This window comes from Sipha flava, unplaced genomic scaffold, assembly GCF_003268045.1.
Source record: "Sipha flava isolate LNK unplaced genomic scaffold, YSA_version1 491_pilon_pilon, whole genome shotgun sequence".
In the NCBI taxonomy this organism is placed as follows: Eukaryota; Metazoa; Arthropoda; class Insecta; order Hemiptera; family Aphididae; genus Sipha; species Sipha flava.
In genome coordinates, this window is record NW_020273322.1 from 332628 (window position 1) to 358351 (window position 25724).

General features: G+C 31.7%; 1 protein-coding gene across 1 annotated transcript; it reads left to right on the forward strand.

Moving 5' to 3' along the window:
* Positions 1-7369: 7369 nt before the first annotated feature.
* Positions 7370-24520, forward strand: LOC112690174. Its single transcript, XM_025564120.1, has 4 exons — positions 7370-7454; positions 23783-23902; positions 23996-24459; positions 24512-24520. Exons 1-4 carry the CDS (start codon positions 7370-7372, stop codon positions 24518-24520), a joined length of 678 nt encoding a protein of 225 aa, XP_025419905.1.
* The last annotated feature ends 1204 nt before the right edge of the window (positions 24521-25724 follow it).

Here is a 25724-nt window from a genome sequence, read left to right on the forward strand (position 1 = left end):
ACGGTTGTGTTTTTTCACTCGATCATTCCCTCTCTCTTATTCTCTCTCTCACTCACTCTTTCTCTCTCTCTCTCTCTCTCTCTCTCTCTCTCTCTCTCTCTCCCTCTCTCTCGCACACTCTTTCCACGGCCGTTTCCACCGTCGAAACGGCCTCATTAGCCTTAAACAATGCCGTCATCGCGCCCACGAGTTTGATACATAATAGTAATAATAATAATAATAATAATAATAATAATAATAATAATAATAATAGTAATAATAGTAATAATATATATTAATATATTATAATGTATATATAATGGGCAAAGTGTTTTCGGATATTATGATACACGTGGTGCTGGTAGTAGTAGTAGTAGTAGTAGTAGTAGTGTAATATACAGTAATATTACAATAAACAAGAGAGCGGTGCTTATTATCGCGGATCGACACGAATTTCCCCTTATTGTGTTTTCCGCGTAACGCGCGCGCCAAAAACATTTTATGATTAATGACTTGCCGCTGACCCCCCGCAAACGCCTCCACCGCCTGCGAGACCGAACCTTATGCGAGCTTTAACCCTTTTTCCCACTGTCGCGATGCGCCGGTTCTCCTATACAACATTATTACGCGCAGACCCGAGAGCCGACCTCCGCTGACGAACCCTTCTCGCCGACCCCGTCGTCGTCGACCCGGACCGCCGCCCCCTGCGACGGGAAAACATCTCTTTCGCATTATTTCCCGGCGACGACGATCCGACTTAATTATTTAAGAGTGCTTTGCACCCGCACACCGTATACGGGCCAACAGGGCCGGGCTGGGCGTGGTCACGGATTCGCCTATCGATTGCCATTGGAGTTCGCGGTGCGATGTTATTATTATACGTACGGTTACGTCGCATCATACACCGCTCGAGAGCTCGTGCATAAATATTAAGTGTAAGGTTGTACATGTTTCGCGCGCGAAAATCGTTTTAAAAGGTGTCGCGTCTGGTGGGCGGCGGTGCGCGGCAGGGGCCGGTTTTTGTGATGATTATTGTACGAAAGGGTTACCCCCTAAGTGCTTTCATTAGCGAACTTTTTCCGTCCTAAACCGGAGTCGATTTTGGAATTCATTAAGTCAACCTAATATAATCCGTCATCGGACGGTGATTAATTAACGCGCGCTCAACGCTGTGCGCGCGTATCGTCACTCGTCCCGGCACGGCCGCAAAGCCGTACAATACACATTACGTGCGGTATACACTTTACGATTACAGCCGCGGCCCGTGGCTGACCTTTTATATAAAAATGTTTTTATTTTATTTTTTTCCATCACACGGTGTACATAAATATACGGTAGCGACACACTCGTGTGGAATTATTATAACATTACGCGACGGGGTGGGACTAGGGCGTATTTGATGGGGGGGGGGTCGAAGGGGGCATTCGCCACCCCCATAACTCGTATTCTTTTTTAATATAATAAATTGATTTATTTAAAAAATGTAATGTATAAATAATTAAGAATATAAATTACTAGTATGTCGATATAACGATCGTTATAATATGATAATAAATTCAATAATGTCAATATGATCACTGGTATCAATTTTTGTTTATCTTCATATATCATAACATTTTAGGTTGTGGAACGAATAGTGGTATTATCTTCCACAGATATTGCTACGGTTATAGTATACATTTCAAACATAACCGAGGTATTTATCAAATAATACAAAGTAAATTAAAATAATACTTTTTTTTACCACATATTTACTCGTAAGTCAGTTTTTGGTGCATTTATATGTGTTTTATATTTTCGTATTTATTAAAGCTATATAAGTCCTTAATAGTTTTACTCGCCTACTTTTTTTTCTTTTTTTTTTTTACAACATAATATCTGGTACTTTTTGTTGTGCATAGGTATTTAATCATTTTTTTGTGCACAAATACATGCATATTTGTGTATTTTATAGAGCTAGAAGCCCCTAACTCAAATAATAATCATAATAGCTGACAATATTTGTTTCCATTTTTTTTGACTTGCAAATATTGATCAAAAATATATTTTTGTAAATTGAAAATATGGTTAAGATCTAGAATAAGAGAGCATAGACTAATAGGTTTGGCTTTGCTGCATGTGCATACAAATATTATTGTATCCATTAATGAAACAATCAACAAATTTGCTAAAATGAAAAAAAGAAATTTGAAATTTGTTATTTGACTACTTACCAACCTTATTTTTTCTACTTAGATATTTGTTAAATTAATTTACCTATCTTAATTGTTTTTTTAAAGTTTTTAAAAAATATTTAATAGGTATTATTATTACTATAATTATTTGTTGTTTTTTTTTTGTACGAGATTCAGACTGAAGGTACAATTTTAATATAAGAACTATTTGTTTTGTTATTATTAATACTTATTTTATATGCAGTAGGTTTTAAATATATTTATTAAATAAATATTAAATTCAATTTGGTAATTGTATTTTATTTATTCACACGAATGAGCAACGGAAACATGAGCTGTAGATAATGAACCAGGGACGTACCCAGGAAATTTTTAGAGGGGGGGTCTAACATTTTTATTTCATCTGCTCTCTAATTATAATTATAGTTTAATTTATTACCAACAGATTATTGTTAATAACTATAGTAATAGTCACAATAGTTATACACGCATCATACATATTCTGCGTAAAGGTTTACCATTATAAGTGAGTTTTATAATTTGAAATCAATTTTTATTTGGTAGTACAATATTATAAAAAAAATACATTATTTAATTAACAATAATAAATAATATTAAAAAAGTAGTATAAATTAAACATGGTTTATACATTATTGGTTTATTATATAATCTATAAACTTTGTACTCGTATATTGAAAATAGTGGGAAATTAAAATACACTATATACTATTTACTATTAAGCCATTGAGTATGTAGACATTTCAATAGGGAGGTTCGGACCTGAAAACCCCCCCTTGGGTACGTCCCTGTAATCAACTGTAAATTATTTTTAAATTTGTATTGAAGAAAAATTAGTTCCCCCCCCCCCATGGCCTCAACACGAATACGCCTTTGGGGTAGGAAAGATACATTGTAAATACTTAATAATACTAAAATGCTTAATAAATAATTGTATTTTTATATTATTTTTTATCATCTCGCCCGTACCTACACGTGACAATATCGTCCACGGAGTGGTGAAAATAATAACTCGTTGTACATATAGATGCGTGTGGTTTTGCGCGGTCTAAAAATAAAATGGCGCGATCGTTCTGTAATGTATGTACATAAATGTTACATAGTTAGGCCCGATAAGTAGTCGCCGAAAACGCACAACCAAGAAAACCACTCTTGTAGAGATGTGCATATATTATGTATTTTGAACGCGTCGCAACAAGAAAGTATACAAAAGCAAGTAGTACTATACAATCATAGTTATACGTTAGTATGTTATATACGTTTGAATAGAATTTTTAGGCAGTGTTCCGGGATAATTGAGGGTAACTAGCAACACTCTCTGGACTTTTTTTTGACATTTTTATTTTCCTTCAAAATCACGGTTTTATCGATTTTAGATAGTTATCTTAAATGACAAAATAAAAACTAAGATTATATTATTGTACGTTTTTCTCTTATGAATCGATGTGTAACATTATTTTTGAGCTTTTTGCATGTTTTTCACAAGTCGTCAGAATCAAAAATTTTGGTATAACAAATCAATTTGCACGGTAATGTACAAGAATTCTACCATAAACTGAAGATAAACAGATCTAAAATGTGTTTTATGATTTAACATATATAAGGAGATTAATTTTATCATAATATGAAGCAAAAATAAAAATATCACACCGTTTAATTTAGCTGTTAATTCGTGCGGGTATATTAAGGCGTTCCCAACCGATATAAGTACATACAACATTGACATTTAATTTTTAATTTGGTTGAAAAAATGATTTTAAAATAAAGTTTGTCTAATAATGATTATTTTACACTGTTAGAACTGTAATCTAGTATGTTACGTCATCATAAACAAAATTCACCACCGTTAATATTGCAGAATTCTCATACAAATCAATTTGGTACACATATTTTTTGATTCAAATAACACGAATGTGAACAACTTACGATAAGCTCAAAACTGATGATAAACATTGATTATACGAACAACATGTAGGAAATATCATCCCAGTATTAATTTTAACATTTATGATAATTATCTTTTATTGTTATTTTCTTTAATTTTCTACGAATGGCCAACCACAAATAGTTAGGAGAAAGGCGAAGGAGAAGAAAAAGACGATATTTTTCTAAAGTTAAGTTGTTAAAACTTTGGTTTTGAAGATAAAAAAATTAATTTTCATTTAGCCGCCTCAGTGAGAGTAATTGAGTATAGATTACGATTTTAATAGTTACCTCAACCACTTCAGAAACACATTTTTGTTTATGCATGGAATTTTGTAATATGTATAGTATGAATAAACTGTTAATACAATTTACGATTTAAATGCGGATAATAACTATTAAAAAAACGATGTTTAATATGCATGGTTTGAGCAATTTATTGTAATTGGCTTTCAAAGTTCCGAAAGAAATAATTTTAATTTTGTAGTCATGGGATCCTGAATTATACGTACAGTTCAACGATTTTGAGTCATGACTTAAACCTTTTGCTAATCCGACATGTCGCAGTGACCTATAATTTTAGCATATTTTGAATACCGTATCATCCGCGTTATCTATAATACGTATAGGTACGTATGAAATGCCTTCATAAAATACATAAAATATACAATTTGTACTCTTCCTTTAGTTAATTATAATTATTGATTTGCATGAAAATATTTCAAGAAATAAACCAACATCGATAAACAAAATAATTTAATTGCATCAACTAAGAAAAAAACTTATAAGTTATTGTTCCCACATACCTCCTCGCCGACATAAACGGAATTGAAATCGCGATTTACTATTTTAGATCGATGTAATTAATGTTTGGAAGTAATACCAATGTTTAACTTCCTCAAAATAAAAATAGTTTTTTATGTAATCGTTACAAATGTTTTATTGATATCTTGATTACTAGAGAAATTTAATTTTTTTTTTATTTTAATAAAAAAGTTATCTCCAATCCACGCGTACAGTGAAAACATATTGTCAATAATTAACGCCGTGGATAGTTATAATAATATTTTTATAAAATTATGAATTAATCAAGTAACTATATTTTCCACAATCTGCAACAAATATAAAATGTTTTTATTCATTTTTTTTTTTTGCAGAAATGTAATCATTTTATTACACTCAAACTATAGTTAGCAATATAATAATTTGGAACAATCAACGCCTCATCTAAAAATGTGTTGAATAAATGTGAGTTTTATATAATATACATGAAACAACGAAGATATATTGTGCATGGAAGGTGATTGTAAATAAAACCACTAGTCCAATAACCAATCTATATCACTCCAAATAATAACAGCCCTAATTTTATTGATTTTTTTTTCAAACCATACATCGGTCAATATGGAATCTAAACCTTAATTTCAGCGGTATTTTTCCTGATCTTTTATGTTCCATCAAAAAGCCTTCTTGCTCTCTGTGCGGTCGTTATAGTATATATAGGTATACAGAGCAGACCTGCTGTCCAGATCATTGACAAGATACGCCCTCCGTGTACGTCGGCTTCTACATATAAGACAAAATACTTCCTCTTTGCACAATTATTGAATACACACACACACACACACACCACACATACATATGTATATATATATATATATATAAACCAAAACATATCATATATAGCTTGCTGAGTAATTGATCGAAATGGGAAGAAAAAATAAAAAATAAATCAAGATCATCGATTTGCGGTCTTTTTGTCCGTGCACACTGGCGCCTATCTTTTAATTCGTGTTTACACTTAATATTTTACCGACTTCTATCCACCACATTAAATGAAAAGAAAAAAAACCATTTGTTCCGGTTTATTATACCTGTGTTTTTTTGATAGGCTGTTATTAGGATTAAATGCATACCAGTATTGTATTTGATTACATAGTAATTTTTAACAAAGGCATATGTGTAGCAAAGTGTAAAGAAAAAAGACGATAGACTTCAATAGACGATTTTTTCTAAACATACAAAGAGTTTATTGGTATTAAAAATATGTCTGTTCAAACAGTGTACACTCACTTAAAGCATATCGTATTTGAAGCATTAAAATTATTAGTTTTTAACTATTGGTTTTACATCAATATTAATATAATCCAAAATATATAATTTATCGCATCAAACATTCAACTTTAGGTATATAGGTTAGTTATAATATATTTAGTAGATTATAATTACTAATTTAAATTATATGTATATGTTGAAAACCGTCATTTGTATATGTAAGTCATAAAAATGATATTTAAATAGCAGCACTTATTGGTTAGATTAAAGTGCAGGTACTGGCTATCATCTTTCAAATGAAACTTTTTTCAAATTAATAAATATTTAATCATTTTCTTCTCATGCCCATGTTTAAGAAAACTTATTTAGATTAGTAAATATATAAGTTGTAATTATACAGTTTTATAGTAAATTTGATAATTTACTAATACACAGATAAATAAAAACAAATTATATTGAATTTGTAATTATACTTATTACATTTAATAATAATTTCATGATAGTATAGTTTAAAAAAACATATTATATTGTTAAATATAACGCGGTTGTTAAATCGCGTCATATTATTTATAAATAAAATGTAGCTAGCTGGTGTACAACGAGATTGTTATTGAAAACCATAATTAATGTTTCTTATACCAAAAATAAAAAAAATCTTTCATTTATATTCCTCGTGGGAATATTTTTGGGCAATAAGCTGCATTAGAATATTCTTTACTCGCAACATTGTAGTGAATAATCAAATGGGTATTTAGTTATTTAATAATTCTATGATATTAGGTATCTAATAAACACACCATGTTTTGTAAATCGCATTCAGAACCGCAGTAAATACATGTTGGGCCTTTAAATGAAATTGTAATTATTTTCCAAACAAAACAAAAAAAAAAACATTGGTATTTATCTCGTTCTGGGAATAATAGACATTCACGCTTTTTTTTTTTTTTTAAAGTATCGAATAGTCCCTTTTCATCACGATATTTCCAAAGCACCGCACCGTTATACACGAAATTCTAAGTTCCATTTCAATTGAAATCCGTTTACGAGTGCTTGGTATATTAAGTACAAATAAAGTACACGAGCGCGCCGGTACGTGCGTTTAATCCGTTTTATTTTGTTAACAAATTATACTCGATAAAACAGTGTGTTAATGTTATAATGTGATATTACTTTATCGCGTGTAAACAACACCCAAACGGTGCGACGTGGGCATAACAATAATGGCACGGTTCAAAAATCAAGCTAACGAAACCAACTATAACCGTCTGGTCGCCCATTGTGAAAAGCCAACGACATTTGGTCAACGTATTATGTTATTTACCAATACAATGTGTACATGTGTGTGAAACGAGCCCTGAAACGTGCGGTATATATTGCTGCGATATATCTTCGCAAGAGACGCTCCGAACGCATCGATACATTGGGGGGGGGGGGGGGGGAACAATCACGCGTTCAACACGGTTCCGTCGATCCAACGGACCGATATTCGATCCGTAAATCGTGTTAAACCGTTATAAGTCGGGGTGTATAATTTTACACGATCTTAACGATCGATACAACATAGATGGTGGAAAACCGCAGCGTCGAACGTATCTGTGAGCGTCCGGTGATTGCTGCTGCTCCTCATCTCTTCGTGCCGGTCGTGATTCCGTTCCGTTCACGTTCCGCAACGAAAAAAATTTAAAATACAACCGAAAGACGACATTATGCTGCTAATAATCGTATTTTCTCTCCGCCCGGACGACTATGTGTATTAATGTACATTCTGTACTTATACGTAGACCGCTGACCGCACACCCAGCGTATCACGCTCGTGCACTGTTCGACTGTACGCGCTATTAAAATATTTATCGTGCGCAACGCGTGATTGCATTCAACACGAAGCTCGAGTGTGTACACCGTCTTCGTCGTGAACACTTACACAATATTTCGGTACACTCTTACGAGATGGCCGAACATTTCTAGGTAACGATCGGCCATAGAGATCATAATATTTCGCTTCGGAATACACAACAGGAAATAAAAGCAACGCTCATAGGGCGGGTGAATACAAGAACGTTTGAATGGTTGCTGTATTGGTCTTCTAAACTGAAAACCAACGTATCACCGATTTTGAGAAAGAAAACCATTCTGAGTGAAAGAGGTCGCGTAGATCAGTCTGTATTTCTGAAGATATTTGATACTCGAAGAAGCGTACACAATGGGGAGAGTTCCAACCTTCCACCCCTAAACTCAGGAAATATATCAAACATGTTTTTGTAGAGTAAAAGTGGATTATACATTTTATACGTAAATAATGAATTTTCGTGATTTATATCGTTTCGTAATTTTTTTTTTTTGATATAAAGCTTAATTTTTTTTTTTTCTCTAATTTGTAATTTATAAAAAGACTCAGAATCGAGATTTTTTGTCAAACCAAAATTATTTTATTAACATTTTTGAAATAAAGCTAATATTTAAATTTTTTTAAAATAGCTGAAAAAAAAACTTTAAAAAATAAAAAATTCACATCATTGTTAAACCAATAAAGTCCTCGTTTTACTCAGAATCTAAAATTCTGATTTTGATTGGTATGAAAGAACAATTAAAAAACATCTATAATATTGTTTTACTAGGATTCTGTTCGATTTATCACAACATAATATGGTATATATATAATACATGCATACTTTACCATTGCCGAATTCACGTATTCAACAACTGTATGGACATACAATTGCACGGAAAAAGTATGTTTTAATTAAAATTAAATGTTTGCCAATTTCTCGAAATCGTTAACCATACTGCGGAATTCCTACATTCGGCGTAATTTATATATATATGTATCATCACATCGTTATATATATTATATTATGAAAAAGAGGCAAAATATCAGGGTTCATGGCTAGTTTTTTTTTCAACAAATTATTTGGAAAACTGTCGAGAAATTCGAAAAATGATCTCCTGAAAGTGCCAACTAAACAAAACTGCTTCCTTCCCCATTTTTTGATGATTAAATGCCTCCTGAACAAAATCGTACAGAGTTTACATTGTAGACGGACAAAAATAAATACATTATGATAAGACCAATAGGTTTTTCGGAATCTAAAGATTGCTTAGTTCAAAATCTGAAAATTATACTACGAGTATAATACGTATAGTATAATAATAAATATTATGTCTGTATCCAATGCTCCTATGATATCTTGGGAAACCGACACGATTGTAATAACATGGACGTGTGCGCGCACATTCCCGCGTCTTTGTTATTCTTTCGGTATTATATCTTATACGAATCCATCGGTATATACCGAAACACACTATGTAGAAGGTGTACATTGTAATAACTGCTTGATATACATAACCATCGTCAGCCCGACGAAACTTGACAAGAATTCGTTCGTTTCTGTCATGGCACGAAACCGTATAAATATATATCTACGTGCGAATCAGCACATAAGGTGGATTGAAATTAATTGAAATTACGTTTATACGAACGTATATTTATATTATACATACATATAGCTCGTGTCTCGGCAATAATAATTAAAGAACGGCACGACAATGACATGGTTCTAATTTAATAACGCAGTAATATACCGAGCACGAGGTAATGCGATTACCGGATACACATCATCTACGTGTCTCTGTATCGCGTATACATGCGCATATTTGTACCTTATACATGTATTTTCGTTTTATTTTGTTCTGTACGAAAAACAATTTTTGGACAAACAATATTTTGTGAACGCGGCGGTGCACGTTTGAACGAATTTCGTATAATTACCTTCGGTCAAAAATAATTTTAATAATTACAATGCAATACAGTCGTGGATTAAAGCGTTGTGTGACCTAATATTGGCACGTTTTTTTGACGAACGAAAAACGTTTTAACGTAATCGTCTGTTGTACGTAAACGGTGGCGCAACCAGGAGTTTTTCAAATGGGGATGTCCGCCAGTGGTAAATATATAATATAATATGTATACACCTGTACAGTTATTTTTTAAAAAAACTAATAATTATTGAATTTCGAATCACTATTATTGATACTATATTTATTGTATTATCTTATTCGAACCTGTAATTCTATGCTTGGCATTAATTTTGTAGTGATCGTTGTGCAGGACACTACGATCGGTACCACATTAATTATTTAACGTCGTAGCACGTTGTATGTAATCTTGAGACGTGGGTTGAGAGAGATAGGTAGGTGAATAAATTTAACACTGGTATATTAAACTTATAAACTTACTGTTTTATTAATTTATCACAATAAATTAACAAACAGTTAAAAACACAAAAAATTAAAATAACAAGATATTCTGGGCTAAGAATTATATACTCGCGGCGATGTGGCTGTAACAAAGTCCACGACGAGCAATAATTTATTAATACGGGAAATGGCCAGTAAAACACTGCCAATAGAACAACCTATCTACATCTGAATAATGCTAAATGCTCAACCCGTATTTATACAGGTTCCAATGACGTAAAATTGAGAACGATAAATCGAAAATATTAGCATTTTTAAAAAAAATTTCGATAGTCATCAAATTAAATTTCTATAAATTCAAGGTGGTGTCCAGACACCCAAAACACCTTTGTTTGCGCCACTATATATAAATATACATATTATACTACTAAACTATATAATAACGCTGTACAAGAATTTGTTTGCGTTAAAATAACTTTCGAAACTAATCATATTTTTATTTATTTGCAAAAAGGGATTATCGGTTAAGTAAATAATAAAATCACAGGAGATTTGTTTGTTTTTATGTCATTTGTAGTGTAGATTTATAATAGGTATACAACGTGCGTACACTTGTCGTTGAACAATTCGATATAGCACATCTGAAAACTGTCTGTTATCAAGGATCGAAATAAAATTACATTACACGCAGATAATAATGATACCAGGTTCTTTTTTAAGTAAGGCCAACAGGCAAAACGCTTATTAAAATATTAATTCCTAATAGGAATCCAACAGTTATATGATAGTGCTAAAAAAAAAAAAAAAAGATTTGAGAAAAAAAAAATAATTACAATAATATAAGCTAATTAGGAATTATATTATATAATTTTAAATACTATGAAAAAATTACTTAAAAATAAATTTACTAACGATAAATTACTATATTATTATGTCTAAGATCAGTCCAGTGGTAAGACCACTGGTGAGGTCAGTTATTTTTCGGTAGGACCATGGCCCTACCTGACCTGATCCTGACATCCCCACTACATGCACACACACGCACAATACACACACAAAAGGTACTCTTTTATATATCCACTTATGATACATTCGTCAGTAATATAATACACCGTAAGTATTACGTATATGTGTGTGTAAACGTGGTGACTGAAAAAAAGAGGTTAATGGAGTTTTCACAAACAATCACTTTCTCTAAAAACTTTTTTATTAAAACTTATTTCAGTGTTGAATTCCGATTGTACTTTTTTTTTCTTTCGACTACACTCTTCCGTCGCGAAACAGGAAACATTTGAAACAGTACGTGTCGCACTTCATAGTTTGTATGGTTTGGTGTGCGCGCGTAGACATTGTACGTGTATGATATATATTTTTTCCGAAAAATCGATTCGGGTCACAGAACTAACTAACTAACAAAACTAACTCGGTGAATGCCGTCATCGCGCCGTACACACAAAACGGTTGGTTTCGGACTTCAACTGTTTTGTTCTATATACGCATACACGCGCGTGCATGTACATTATCATATCTGTAAATAGCACATGCAACCCCTGTGCGCGGGGCGCGTGTATCGCCGATAAACGCACGACAAAAGAACGATATTCGACCCGGACGGGCTTTAACAACAATTTAGAAAAGAGAACCGGAAACCGGCGTCGTTCAGTACCGACTCGGCGAACCGAAGGAGGGGCATGAGCAATGAGACGGAGCCGGAAGTTTAAAAGGTCCGCCGCCGCTGTCCCTTCTGAAAAACCATCGTCCTGCGTACGTAGTATAATATCTATGCGCGCGTGTGTACGTACATGTAGCGAATACGAGTGTGTGTAGCGAATCTCTTTTGTCCGATGGGGTTACGACAATCATCATCGACGACGACGAGAAGCCCATTTATGAACGGCACACGAATTTAGCATCATTTATTGTTATTTATGCGACACGCACCAGCTGAACGTTATACCGGATCGAATGCGCTCACGTGTATGTGTATGTATATAGATATTGTACAGTGGAGAGGAGAACTACATTATGATATAACATGGCATCACGTCGGGAGCAACGCTCGCAGTCGTATTAAATGGCCATGACGATTGTGTGTTTTTATTTATTTAATTTTTTTCAATAATTTCGCTCTTCGTTCACTTGACGCACACCACCGCTTTGAAGTTCGTGTACTGTACGTCCACTCGGTCGAATATGAACATCACAGGCTATACATAGTCCGCACGGTCTGGGCCCGGTGCCAGAATATTGTAGCGTGTTGCAGCAGCCGGTGCACGCGAAAAAAAAAAAATAAACAATCCAAAAGTCTAAATGACCCGTAATCGTTCCAATAAATTATGTACGAGCGCGTGTTCCGATCGTGGCGAGAGCGATGCGCGCGTGGAAAATACATTTATTTTCACTCTCTTATAATAGTAATAATAATTTTACTCACGGCAATATATTCCAATTCGATTATAATAGTTGATTGACGGTAAGTATTTATTTAGTACGGAAATTATAAAAGTCTATAAATAAACAAGATGAAAAATGTAAAACATTAAAAGCATACCTACTGAAATTAATTAAAAATATTAAATCATATTGTAAATGTATAATACTCAATAAATATGTATACTAATAATATACACCTGTGAAGTTGTTCTTAAAACGTAGTTGTTCGTAATGCTTCATGAAAACGAAGCGGACAAAATCATACAGATATTTCTATACCAAAATCATCCACTCAAAGTGAAGCATGTTTGTCATCCCCGTTATTATTTTAACTTTATACTTATAACATTATTTAATAACGTTTAAGGTCTGCTTGAAGGTGTATATTTTTAATTTTTATTTTTTTATTCATTTTAACACTTGATTTTCTTTCGACCGACATTTCGACATATTCTTTTACGTATTGTATAGGTTAACTGTAACTGAAAATAATAGTCACAGTTAACCTATACAATATAAATAAATAATAAACTGAAATAATAGTTCAATTTAAATAAAAACTCACCTGTATTCTTATGTCAGAGTACAAAAAAAACTAAAGATCTTATCCTATACAATTGTCCGTCACACTGTTAGCGCCATATCAAACCATGACAAATTAGCATTTTATTTCAGTCACATACCTATACAGATTAGATAACACGAATATTTGTTTTATCTGTACAATTATTGACCATAGGTATCTAAGTAAAGCATGGTTTTGTACCGAAGCAATATAATAATAGTTACATAATGATTCTTAAAATATCAGGATATAGGTTTATTTATTTATTTTTTTTTTTTTATAAAAATATAATAAAGAAAAGGTTGAATTGCTGATAATGCAAATAAAAATAATATTAATAAACATAATTTAAATTAATAAGTCAAAAAAAGAAAAAAATAGATAAGTACATTTAGTTAGGTACTATTATATGGTTTTTAATGAATTGATATTTTTAATACATTTTAGAGTGTTGTAGATTTTGAAGGTTCATTATTGGGGCATCGAAAGAGGCTATTTCAGATGTTGTATTTATTTATTTCTTCTTTAAACTAACGACATTCTAATAGTAGGTGTTAGATGGAGACATCGGAATCGCTAGTGATGCTTGGTTCAGGTACATGGTTTTTTTCCCATGAATTGTTTGTGTTTATGCCAAAGTGTGACCTATTCTTAGAAGCGTCAGTAATAACATCCTGTTATCTGTTTAAATATGTATTGTTATTATTGCACGAATTAGTGGTGTAGCCACGGTGGGGGGGACTTAGGGGGCTGCAGAAATGTTAAAAAAAATGCATTAATGGTCTATGAAAATCGCTAAGTAAAAATATTTAAAAAATTTAGCATAAATATTTTACTACTATCTATCTGTGATAGTAGGTATTTAATGCATATAATATTGTGCATCAGTTGCAAAAACTAAACCACCGCTGTGTAAAAAACCGACCACCCCCCCCCCCCCGGAAGAAAAATCCTGGCCACGCCACTGTTGCAAATATCAAACGATACAGTTTGACACAGTCAATGTAAAATCTGTACACCCATCATAATTAGTAAACATTGATTCTCGCTCGAGTCTACGGCGATCGCGCTGAAGATTTTTTGTCTGTTTAAAATATTCTGCAAATTTGAGTAAAAGACTTCACAAAAAACGTGGTAAATGCCTCGCTTATACGATCCTTTGTGCTAATACACATAAATATTGCGCAGCAACGATGAACCGAACGGATTATTATTGCACTAGACTGTAATGTATTGTACCGTCGTCGGGGGTGGTGTGTGTGCACAAAGAGACGCTTTTAGGCGATTCGCCGCGGTTCGACGCAAAAACCCATATAAAATGCACCGCGCGCCGTAACCAATAATATTCTCTCGTCATCGTAGTGCGTACGTGTGAATATACTTATATATACGATCGGAATCACCCCGTCCGTGGACTATGACGGGGGTAGTAGCTCTCTGCAGCGTTCCGTCAGCAAGCGGAAAGTGAAAATTAGTCACGGCAACAATGACCACCCTTTTCTTCAGCCAACACGGGTCATTAATTTCTATGGGACACTGAAAACGCTTTAAATGCTCCTAATTTGATACGATAGTTTTCGCATGCATTATCCCCGGCGAGACCACCGCAACAGCAGCCGGAGAGTACATTGTTCGCGAACATAATAATATAATCCCGCGACTACACACTTGTATACACACGCACGCACTTCGTGAATATATAGGTATACGGTGGTGTGTGTGTGTTGGGGGGACTAAGAATCGACGACTAATATATTATGTGCACGCATTATTGGCCACGTATTGTAAACGTATATGTTGTGTAATTTATAATACATTAAATTCGTGTGTTTGTGAGTGTGTATTTGTTTATACGATTAGGTAATGTATTGTACCTAGACGTTTTTGGTGTTGCAGTGCAGAACTATTGCAACGATTAAAAAAAATGATAAACACAAGTTAATAATAAAATGCATTTTGATGTTACGAAAAAAATAAATATTTGTGCCGCAACCCAAATTCCAATTGTGTCGTCAAAGTACAACATTGTACTATATAAAACGCTGTGATGCAGTGATCTATAGTACTTGAATAAAAAAAAAAAAAAACAAAAAAAACAAAACAAAAAAAACTAAAACTGAAAGAGTACCGACGGCTTAATAACCTCGCAGAAAACATGTAAAACTACTGTTGTATGATTTTTGTTTAGTAATAAAACGAAGAACTCACATTTACCAAAGCCTAAAAAGTTTGAGACAAAATCGATGAAATTATATCTTAACAAATTTTTATATGATAATAAAAATTCTGCTAACCGAATAGTATATTGAAACGTATTATTATAACTGGAAAATAACAGGTATCTTAACGTCAGAATAGTCGATGGATCATATATTTTAATACGGATACGTGAGTACGAGCATAATCATGTAAGACAATAGCAACATTTAAATACTCCGATATTATAATAATATTACGTTATAATAATCACCTCAATATATGCATTGCTTTTGAGTCAATATCCAAATCCAAAATCAACAGAACTATAGTTTTGGAAACTTAATGTAGTTTGTATAGAGTGTTTTCAATACAACCGCTCAAGACTCACTAATTTGGTTTGTCGGAAGTTCCTAAGGGAATAGACTAATTTTAAATAATGGAACAATATAAACTTTAATCATCCCTCCATTATGTATATATAAATTAACAAATCCTCTCTTGGGGTTGTCTGTATATTGTGGAGCTATAATTGTGTCATGTGTTTATTCACTAAAAGCGTTTGATATTATCTGGGACTAAAATTCGATACTTCTACACTTCGCAAAGGTTTATTCTATGCATTCCAATTATTATAATGAAATTTTATTATATAAATATCATAACCATATCATATTTATTTTTATATTCAAACCCAAATTTCGGATACACGAGTAAGGTACACATCATTAATGATGATTTCCATTTTTAGATATACTTTTAGATAATAATAACTAAATTGATAAAAAGAGACTTAATCCATCCGAAAAACTATATACTATAAAAAATATATAGAGGTTAACGCGTATACGGCGATAATAACAGCTTTCAGTGGCAAATTAGCAAATATAAGAAAAAATATATAGAAGAAGGGTCAAAACTTAAATGTTAATCTCGATTCATTGTGTTATCATTTAATTTTCGTAAAATAAAAGGGTTTTAAATATTTGCATCGGCTGAAATCATTTATGGTTTACATGCGTGTATTTGCGACCAAATAAAATATTTGAATATACGAAAAACGACCGAGTTCACCGAAATATTTCCACCACAACGTTTCCATTAAGATTCCTCGTTAACCTGCGAGGTATCGTAATTTAAATATTCCCATTTTCTCCTTAATTAACCCTTCTCCCGATCCAAATTGTAAACGTAGATCCATTTTTGTCGATACTAAAAACATGGAGGGGGGAGGATAAAATAGATAATTTAACGAATACTTTTACTCCCGAAGCGCGTTTCGAACAAAATATGCTTTTAACACAACAACGACCCGGGGTACGCGTATCGCGCGCATAAATTATATTCGTGTGGACGCGGAGTGTGGCCGTTTCAATTGGATTATCTGCGGAATTCGAAATGACCAAGTATGTCAGTGCGATTGTCGTTGCGTCACGCGGCAGTGTATGTGTACGCGGGGAGCACGGTGGTTAGTGGACAGTGTGGTGGTCGTCGAGGGTTCGGGACGGTTGAAGGGATGAAATGTGCGCAAATTGTCGGCTTTTCGGTTCGTGTTTTTAACGCGTTATAACTACCTAACTGTATATATATACATTATAATACGCGAGCAGCAATATTAAATTTAAACAGACTCCGCTCGGGTTTATTACGTATTCATAAAGTGTTTTTAGCCGTATATATACGGATGTATGTATACGTATATAACCGCCTCTTGCCGCGCCCGCCGAACGGGGCGAGTGGCAGCACTTTCCACCGCGGATAAGGTGCGCGCGCGCGTTCCGTCGTGTGACTTGACGTAATTGGACCGGGCTCGGAGCGGACCGAGACACTACACATCCGACCCGGCTCGATCACCTCCCCGTCCCCTAACATCTCTCCCGTACAGTTTTAATGCATTATACATCGCGTCCGCAGCACTGCGTAATACACAAACAAGACAAATCTGTTTATCCCGACGATCCGAACGGTCCGCAAAGTTATTATATCGTTTCCTTCTTACGGGTTTCCCGGCCGGACGCACGGCGGAGGAGCTGCTGACGGTTCGCAAAATTTGATTACAACATCTGAACAGAGAACGTGTATAACGGATGCCACAATAGCAATAACTGCAAACACGCGTCGTGAGGATTCGATCAACCACGATCGTTTGTTCCATAATCATTTTTAACCGGCAAACGTGTAATAAAACGAATTATATTACTGTAAAACCTTTGAATATCGGACACCATCAAACGTTGTTCGGCTGAAAATATACATACGATCTGTATAGACACATTAAAACATCCTCTTGGCGACGACCATAGTTAGTACTACGTGCACTTAGAACCAGCCCTTAAACTATAATTTACCGGCTTGTCATTTAAAATAGCTTAATAGACAAAGCCAACAACAGAAATGTGATCTATCAGAAACCTAAGGTACAGTTAGTAAAATGCCCGTCCGTCATTCTATTCGCGTCATACGAGTATATGTCCGTGTGAGGAACTTTTATTAAATTTGCTTATTGTTTTAATAATTTTTTTGTTATCTCATCACGATCTCTACAACATTTTTTTTATAAATCCAATGAAAAATATTTATAGTTAAATGCGCTGATTTAATATCAGAATACCTCATAAATTGAATGCGTGTAAACGATAAATTATAGACTTTTTAACGTTTAACATACAGGTAAATCGTCTTCTATTTTTCTTTTTTTGTCCAATGATGATTTCTAATTTCTTCTTCGTTTCCGATTACCGAGAACAAGTAAAAATCGTTTAACAAAAGAGATAGGTTTTGAATGCAAGGAATAAAATTTTTTCAAAATACGTACGAATTCGATTAGATATGTTTGACATAATATCGCAACACTAGTCAGATTTGCCAGGGATAGAGTCATGTCACGCTCCGCCTCGGGTGACGAGCCGCACGAATCGTAATGCAGTACCTTCTACGGGTAGATTTAGTATACAGGACCTTCGCCAAAAAAGGGTAGTATATTATAATACATAATACGCTCGCTGCGTGCGCACATTATAATGCTTAGGGACCGTTGCCTCTGACGACTTGAAAGGTGCGAACAAAAATAATAACCCCTGTGTGGGTGTACTTATATATATCTGTATATTTGTATTGCGCTGCCGGAAGGGTAGAAAGATCCCTTTTTCCGCGAGCATTTCCGAGATGAATTATTCAAATTCGAATTGACACCGGAAACGATTTTGGAAATCATCGGCCCGACGAAATTGGTTTCATCCGATATGTTTTATTCCACCCTTATATTATATATTTCGAATTGGTAAATCGAAAGTTATATATATACTATATACAAGTATGTAATACGTATATGTGCGCACAAATCTATAGTTTTTGAAGGAATCCAATTTTTTTTTTTGTTTTTCAAGATCTGTAGACGTCCTATTCTCAGATTCATCTTACATACACATCAGTATTATATGATCGAATATATAATTCTAGGTTATCTTGGATATTAATTTTATACATTCTGTTTTGGATTTATAACATAATTGCAGTACTTCAGAAATCAAATACTCCAGGAAATATTTAGCTAGGTATAGTAGTGGAACGAAAACGAACCAATTATTGGAAATGTTGACGTTAAACTAGAACATTTTATGAAGCGCTGCGTTCGTTTCTTCCACATGTTATTAAAACGGGTTTCGAAAAATAATGACTTATATCACTAATCATGGGAAACAATCATTAGCGTATCTTTAGATTTATAATTAAATTCAAGTCGTAATACACCTATATTTAAATGAATGGGTATAATGACATATTATTGTACACGTATGTATACGTAATACGTAAATGTACATTGCGTACAAATCATAGAAATTTAATCTAATATTACATTTTAGTTATCATTGCCGACATTATAAAAAGCAGTTGGTTGTTAAACTCTAGTGGAACGCGTTGTTATTCATTTTATTAGCAACTATTATTATTTATTTTCGCCAGTGCGTTACGAAATAAAAATTTCCATGGTCAAATAGGAGTTGTTCAACAAATAATTATTTATTAATCGAATATTTTAATAATAAAAAAAAAAAAAATTGTATATTGCTATTTTTAATAAGATTTCGGCGTTTTCATTATTATGAAGTAAATATACATTAATAATATACTGGTAACGAGGTATCGGACTATACACAAACACTAAAATATTATTGACACAATTAGAATATCAAGGATATTATTTACATACAATAAGCTGTCGAAAAATGTAAATTTAAAAGCATATTTATTTAGTACAGTTATCACATTAATGTAATCAATCGAGTCCACCGAAATATCCAAAATAAACGATAAAAATATAATGATAGTTATCGATTAAAATTCATGTTAAACTGGCACTGCAATAATATTCATCTACTCAACTACCTCGTAATATCACCTTACTATGCTTATCGCTTCTAAAAAATATACACACACACACACTTACACACATGTTCATACACTCTTTGCTAATCGTAATAAAATAATGTCGTTAACCCCAAAGTACACGTGACGGTTTATTTAATATTTGAAACGAACAACTTTACGAAATCCTGTTAAGCGAAACGTCAACGAACATAATATCCTGTATTCGACACGCGTAAAAGCAGTCGTCACTCTGTGCACTGCAACTAACCACCATTGATCCAATTTCTCACGTCATAATCACATTTGAAATTTTGTTATTATTTATGTGTCATTTTTGTTTAAAAGTTGGTGTATTGGCTAAATGTCGATATTGTCAGGTATGGGTAACAAGCATTTTAGTTATGAGCACATGCATTAACGTGGTAACATTAATAACAGTTTGATTGCGGGACTTGGTAAGGTACGGTGAATGATGGTATAGGAAGCAGGGCTGGAACCTATAGGTTTTTTCGGTTCCGGTTTCGGTTTTGGTTGTTTAATTAATTTTTTAAGGGTTTCGGTTTTTTAAAAGATTAAGTGTTCTATAACCGATTAGTTTTGGTTAATTCTGATTACTAGAGATTTATTAAAAATAATTTGAAATTATTTATTTATTCTTATTTAAATTATAATTGTTTCATTTCATAAAAATAGAAGGTATTATAAATATTTAAAAAAAAAAATTATAAATATATACAGGTTAGGTTAGGTTGACCTAACCTATATATTATATCAATCTATTATATTTCTTTGAGTTAGGTTGTTATTATATTCCAACTCATAGTAAAAATTTGTAAAATATTTTGTAATATTGTGGAATATTATTTGTTGAAATAAATATCTTTAATTTAAAATTTAATTTTAATTAGGAATCAAAGTTAATGCTGGCTACTGTTTTAGCTACAAATTTGTATAAACATTGATTATATTTAATACTTAATAGACAAGATAGATGATATACTCATAGTAAAATGTAATGTATTAATATACACAGAGCCGGCCTTAAGCAGGGGCCGGCGGGGCCCCTGCCCCGGGCCTCACGCTTTTATAAATCATTTTCGGCCTCGCGTGAAAATATCTTAAAGTTATATTGCTTTATAAATTATATTAAATAAATATGAGGGCATGAAGTTTCAAATTGCTATGAATAGTAATTTAATAGTACTCAATTCGGGTTTTTCCATGTTTTTTTTTCATATCTTATCGATGCCAATGGAGAATAATATATATAATCATACCTATTCTCACCATCGAACCTTTTACAATGATGTTTATAGTTATTATCAATTAGGCTATTATTTGTCACACACCACAGTGACTCAATGACTCCATCCAGAATCATAATTATTTTAATTTCATTCTCGAAACCCCATCAAACGCTAACCAGCAGCATCTTACTTTCGTAAGTAATTACTCTTATTACCCATTTATTTAAAATAGTAATATTTTTATAAAAATTAATCTTAATTTTTCAATGATTATATTTTTATCATTTTACAAATGAGAGCATTAACAATTTAACATACATAAATAAAATTGAAATTAATTTTTTTTCGCATATTTCTGCATATTTCATAGTTATTGTATATTTTCGCATATTGCAACAAAGTTCAAAAATTATTGCATACTGAAGAGACATTTTTTAATAAAAGGTACCTAATACAATAATATTTCGTCAAGTGAAAAAATCAAAAGTAAATTTTATAGGCACTAAATAGAAATTAAAATAAAGATAAGATAATTAATTTATATTAATTTATCAATAACTTTAAGTTATTAATTATTATAGACAGTTGAGGAAATGAAACAGTGTATATTAATAATTAATATATAAATAATTAACAGACACAGCGTCTTATAGTATGATTAAAGCAGGGACGTCTCTGAAAATATTTTATACTAATAATATGATCTATCTAACATGTACTGCTCATGTTTGTAATCGTCTTTCAGAAAAAATAAAGGAGTTCTTTCCAAAAGTTAATAATTTAATTAATTAAGGAAAAAAATATTTTCATATAAATATTTTTATTTTAATAATAATTAAATTAAAAAAATAAATTAATTTATAATACCTTTTTAATAATATTTAAATATATCGTTATTAATATTTTTATTACTATTGTACAAATTTTTGATGTAAATAATGTTCTTATATTTTTTTATTTTGACCAATAAATTATTTTTCTTGCACATCTTTACGATTTTGACAGCATATTAGATGGCATATTTTGGTACATTTTAGTGCATATAAATCCGTACTCTACTCATAACTAAAGCGTGGATTTATATTATTTTAAAATGGATAGAATTCATGCAATACTATATAGTATAATATAAAATATTTTATACAAATATTTTTTCTTATAATAACTAAGTATGCTCTTTTATGTAAAAACCATTTTTAGATTCTGAGTGAAGTGAAGGATCTTAAAATTTAAAAATTTAAATATGTTATTTTCTTACAAACAACACAAATTTCGCCCCCCCTCCCAAACAAAAAGTATTAAAAGGTTTCTTTTAAATGACAAATGATTGTGGTTTTATTTGTTATTGGAAATATTTAAAATAATATTTCACTATTTCTTGTTTCAGCAGTTTTTTATCTTTACAATAGGCCGTGATCGAGATAAATTTAGAAAATTTGAATTGGGCAGTGAAAAATTAAAAAAAAAAAAATTAAAAGAAAAATTCTTAAAGAGTCAAACTGGTGCCTTTCAAAAGTTTTTAAAACTTCCACAAGAAAATAATATAAATCAAATAGAATCGCAGAATAAAAATAAAGCCCCATTGTTTCCTAATAGTACTTCCTCTTTGAATGAATCGCCCAAAAATGTAATTTTGACCGATCCCGTTTTGTGTCTTAATTACGAACAAGAAATTTCTAATAATATTAATTTAAATATGAATCAAGTAGAAAGTATTAATTCAAATTTAAATGAAATGACTTATGATCAAAATTATAGTGTTTTTCAAAATGTTGAAGATTTTGGTGAATGGCCTCATAGTTTAAGTATTAGAGAGAGAGATACAATTATTGAAAAAGGTCCAAATGAAATTTTTAATTACGATTTTACAATAAAAATTAGTGTCAGTGAGAGAAAGAGAAAATTCTCAGTTGATTATTTTTATAGAACTTTATCTAATGGTGAAAAAGTTAGACGTAGATGGTAGTTTATTCGAAGAAAAAAAGATGTGGTTCATTGTTTTTGCTGTAAACTTTTTGAAAATGCATGTAATAGTGGCTTGGCGGATGATGGACTTAATGATTGGAAACATATTGCAGAGAGAATAAAAAGTCATGAGTGTTCTCAAAATCATTTACTCAACATTGAAAAATGGATTAGTTGTGAAATAAGAATGAAAAAAAAACATAACAATTGATAAACAAAATTTAACATTAATCAGAAAGGAAACAGAACATTGGCGGGCAATTTTAATTCGTATTCTTTATGTTGTACATTATTTATCAGAACGAAATCTCGCTTTTCGGGGTGAAAGTGACACATTGTTTAATTCAAATAATGGTAATTTTCTGGGGGTTATAGAAATGTTAGGCAAATTTTATCCCATAATTTCAGAACATATTCGAAGAATTCAATCAAAAGAAATACATAACTATTATTTAGGAAAAACTATACAAAATGAATTCATTAATATATTGGTATCCTCTGTATCAAAAACAATTTGTAAAAAAATAAATTCAGAAAAATATTATTCAATTATACTAGATTGTACACCAGATTTAAGTCATAGAGAAAAGTTATCGATTATATTGCGTTGTGTTGATATGCATTCTGAAAAATTAAAATTGAAGAACATTTTATTAAATTTTTAGAAATACATTCATCAACTGGAGAAAATATTAGTTCAACTATTCTTTCGGAGTTAGATAAAATTGGCATAAATATAAAAGATTGTAGAGGGCAAAGTTACGACAACGGCACTAACATGAAAGGTAAGTATAACGGAGTACAAGCTAAAATTCTTTAAAAAAATCCAAAAGCATTTTTCACTCCATGTGCATGTCATAATCTAAATCTGCTATTAGGAGATATGGCCAAATGTAATTCGAAAGCAATGACATTTTTTGGTACAATGAATAGAATATATTCGTTATTTGCAGCTTCTCCAATAAGATGGTTTATTTTAAAAAAACATGTGCCTAATTGTTCAGTGAAACGACTATCGGAAACTAGATGGGAAAGTAGAGTTGATAGCGTAAAACCTATAAGATATCATGCTGCCTTAATTAGAGATGCTCTTATAGAAGTAGCTGAAAGTACAACTAAACCTACTATAAAAAATGAAGCTGAATCACTTGCGATAAATGAATTGGAAAATTTGGAATTTATTGTGAGCGTAATAATATGGTATGATCTTCTCCTATCGGTCAATAGCGTTAGCAAAATATTACAGTTAAGAGATATGAATTTGGATGTCGCAATCAACGGTTTAAAAGATTTACTACAGTTTTTAAAAAATTATAGAGATATCGGATTTAATTCTGCAATAGTTGATGCTAAAGAGATATCAACTATTTTAAATATTAACCTTGTGTTTAAAGAAACAATGATTCGAAAAAGAAAACGATTTTTTTCTTATGAGCAAGACGAAGAACCAATTAATTCTCAGAAATCACCAGAAGAAAAATTTAAAATTGAATATTTTTATCAAATTGTATATACTGCTATACAATCTATGGAATTACGTTTTCTACAATTTAAAGAGTATTCTAATATGTTTGGGTTTTTATATTCTCCTGAAAAATTACGTAATTTAAGTGAAAATGATTTGATGAAATGCTGTTTTGATTTGGACATTTCCCTGAGAGATGGTGAAAAACACGACATCAATGGCGCAGAACTTTTATCTGAGTTAAAAATTATCAGACAAATATTACCAGTAGAAATAAATACGTCCATCGAAGTATTACAATTTATAATAGATCTACAAAATTCATTTCCTAATGCTAATATATCTTATAGAATATTACTAACTATTCCAATAACTGTGGCCAGCGCAGAAAGATATTTTTCTAGATTAAAACTGATAAAATCATATTTAAGAACATCAATGATGCAAGAAAGACTCTCTTCACTTGCAATATTATCTATTGAAAAAGATATAGCTTCAAACTTAGACTACAACGAAGTAATTAATGAATTTGCTAAGTATAAAGCAAGAAAAGTCAATTTTCTCTAATCTGTAAATGATATAATTTAATTTATGATATTTAGGCAAACGATCAATTATAAATAAACAATAATGTCTTGTAAACTATTAATTATTAATTATTATGATATAGTTAATTTTTATTAATGTAATGCTCATTTTTAAATAAAAATAAAATAAGTCTTAATAATAGTATCCTTTGGTTAACATTTATTATTATAAAATTTATTATAAACAAAAAATTTAATTCAGTGGCTTCGGCTAAAAATATTGCCCTAGGCCTCGCTCCATCCTAAAGCCGGCTCTAAATATACATACAAAATTAATAATAATAATAATATTACAAATTTACTAATTATATGCATTACACTATTACTGTTTACAACACAAAATAATAAAAACATTAAAAGATTTGACTTTTATTTTTTGAACCGACAATTGGACAGACAAAATAGTCATTACCATAGTTTTACTAGTCTAAATAACTGATCTAAATTAACCCTTTTATAATTAAGGTTACGGTTAGGGTTACGGTTTTTCATTTTTGGAAATAAAGGTTCCAGTTTCAATTACGGTTCCTAAATTTTAAAGGTTAACCATTTCCA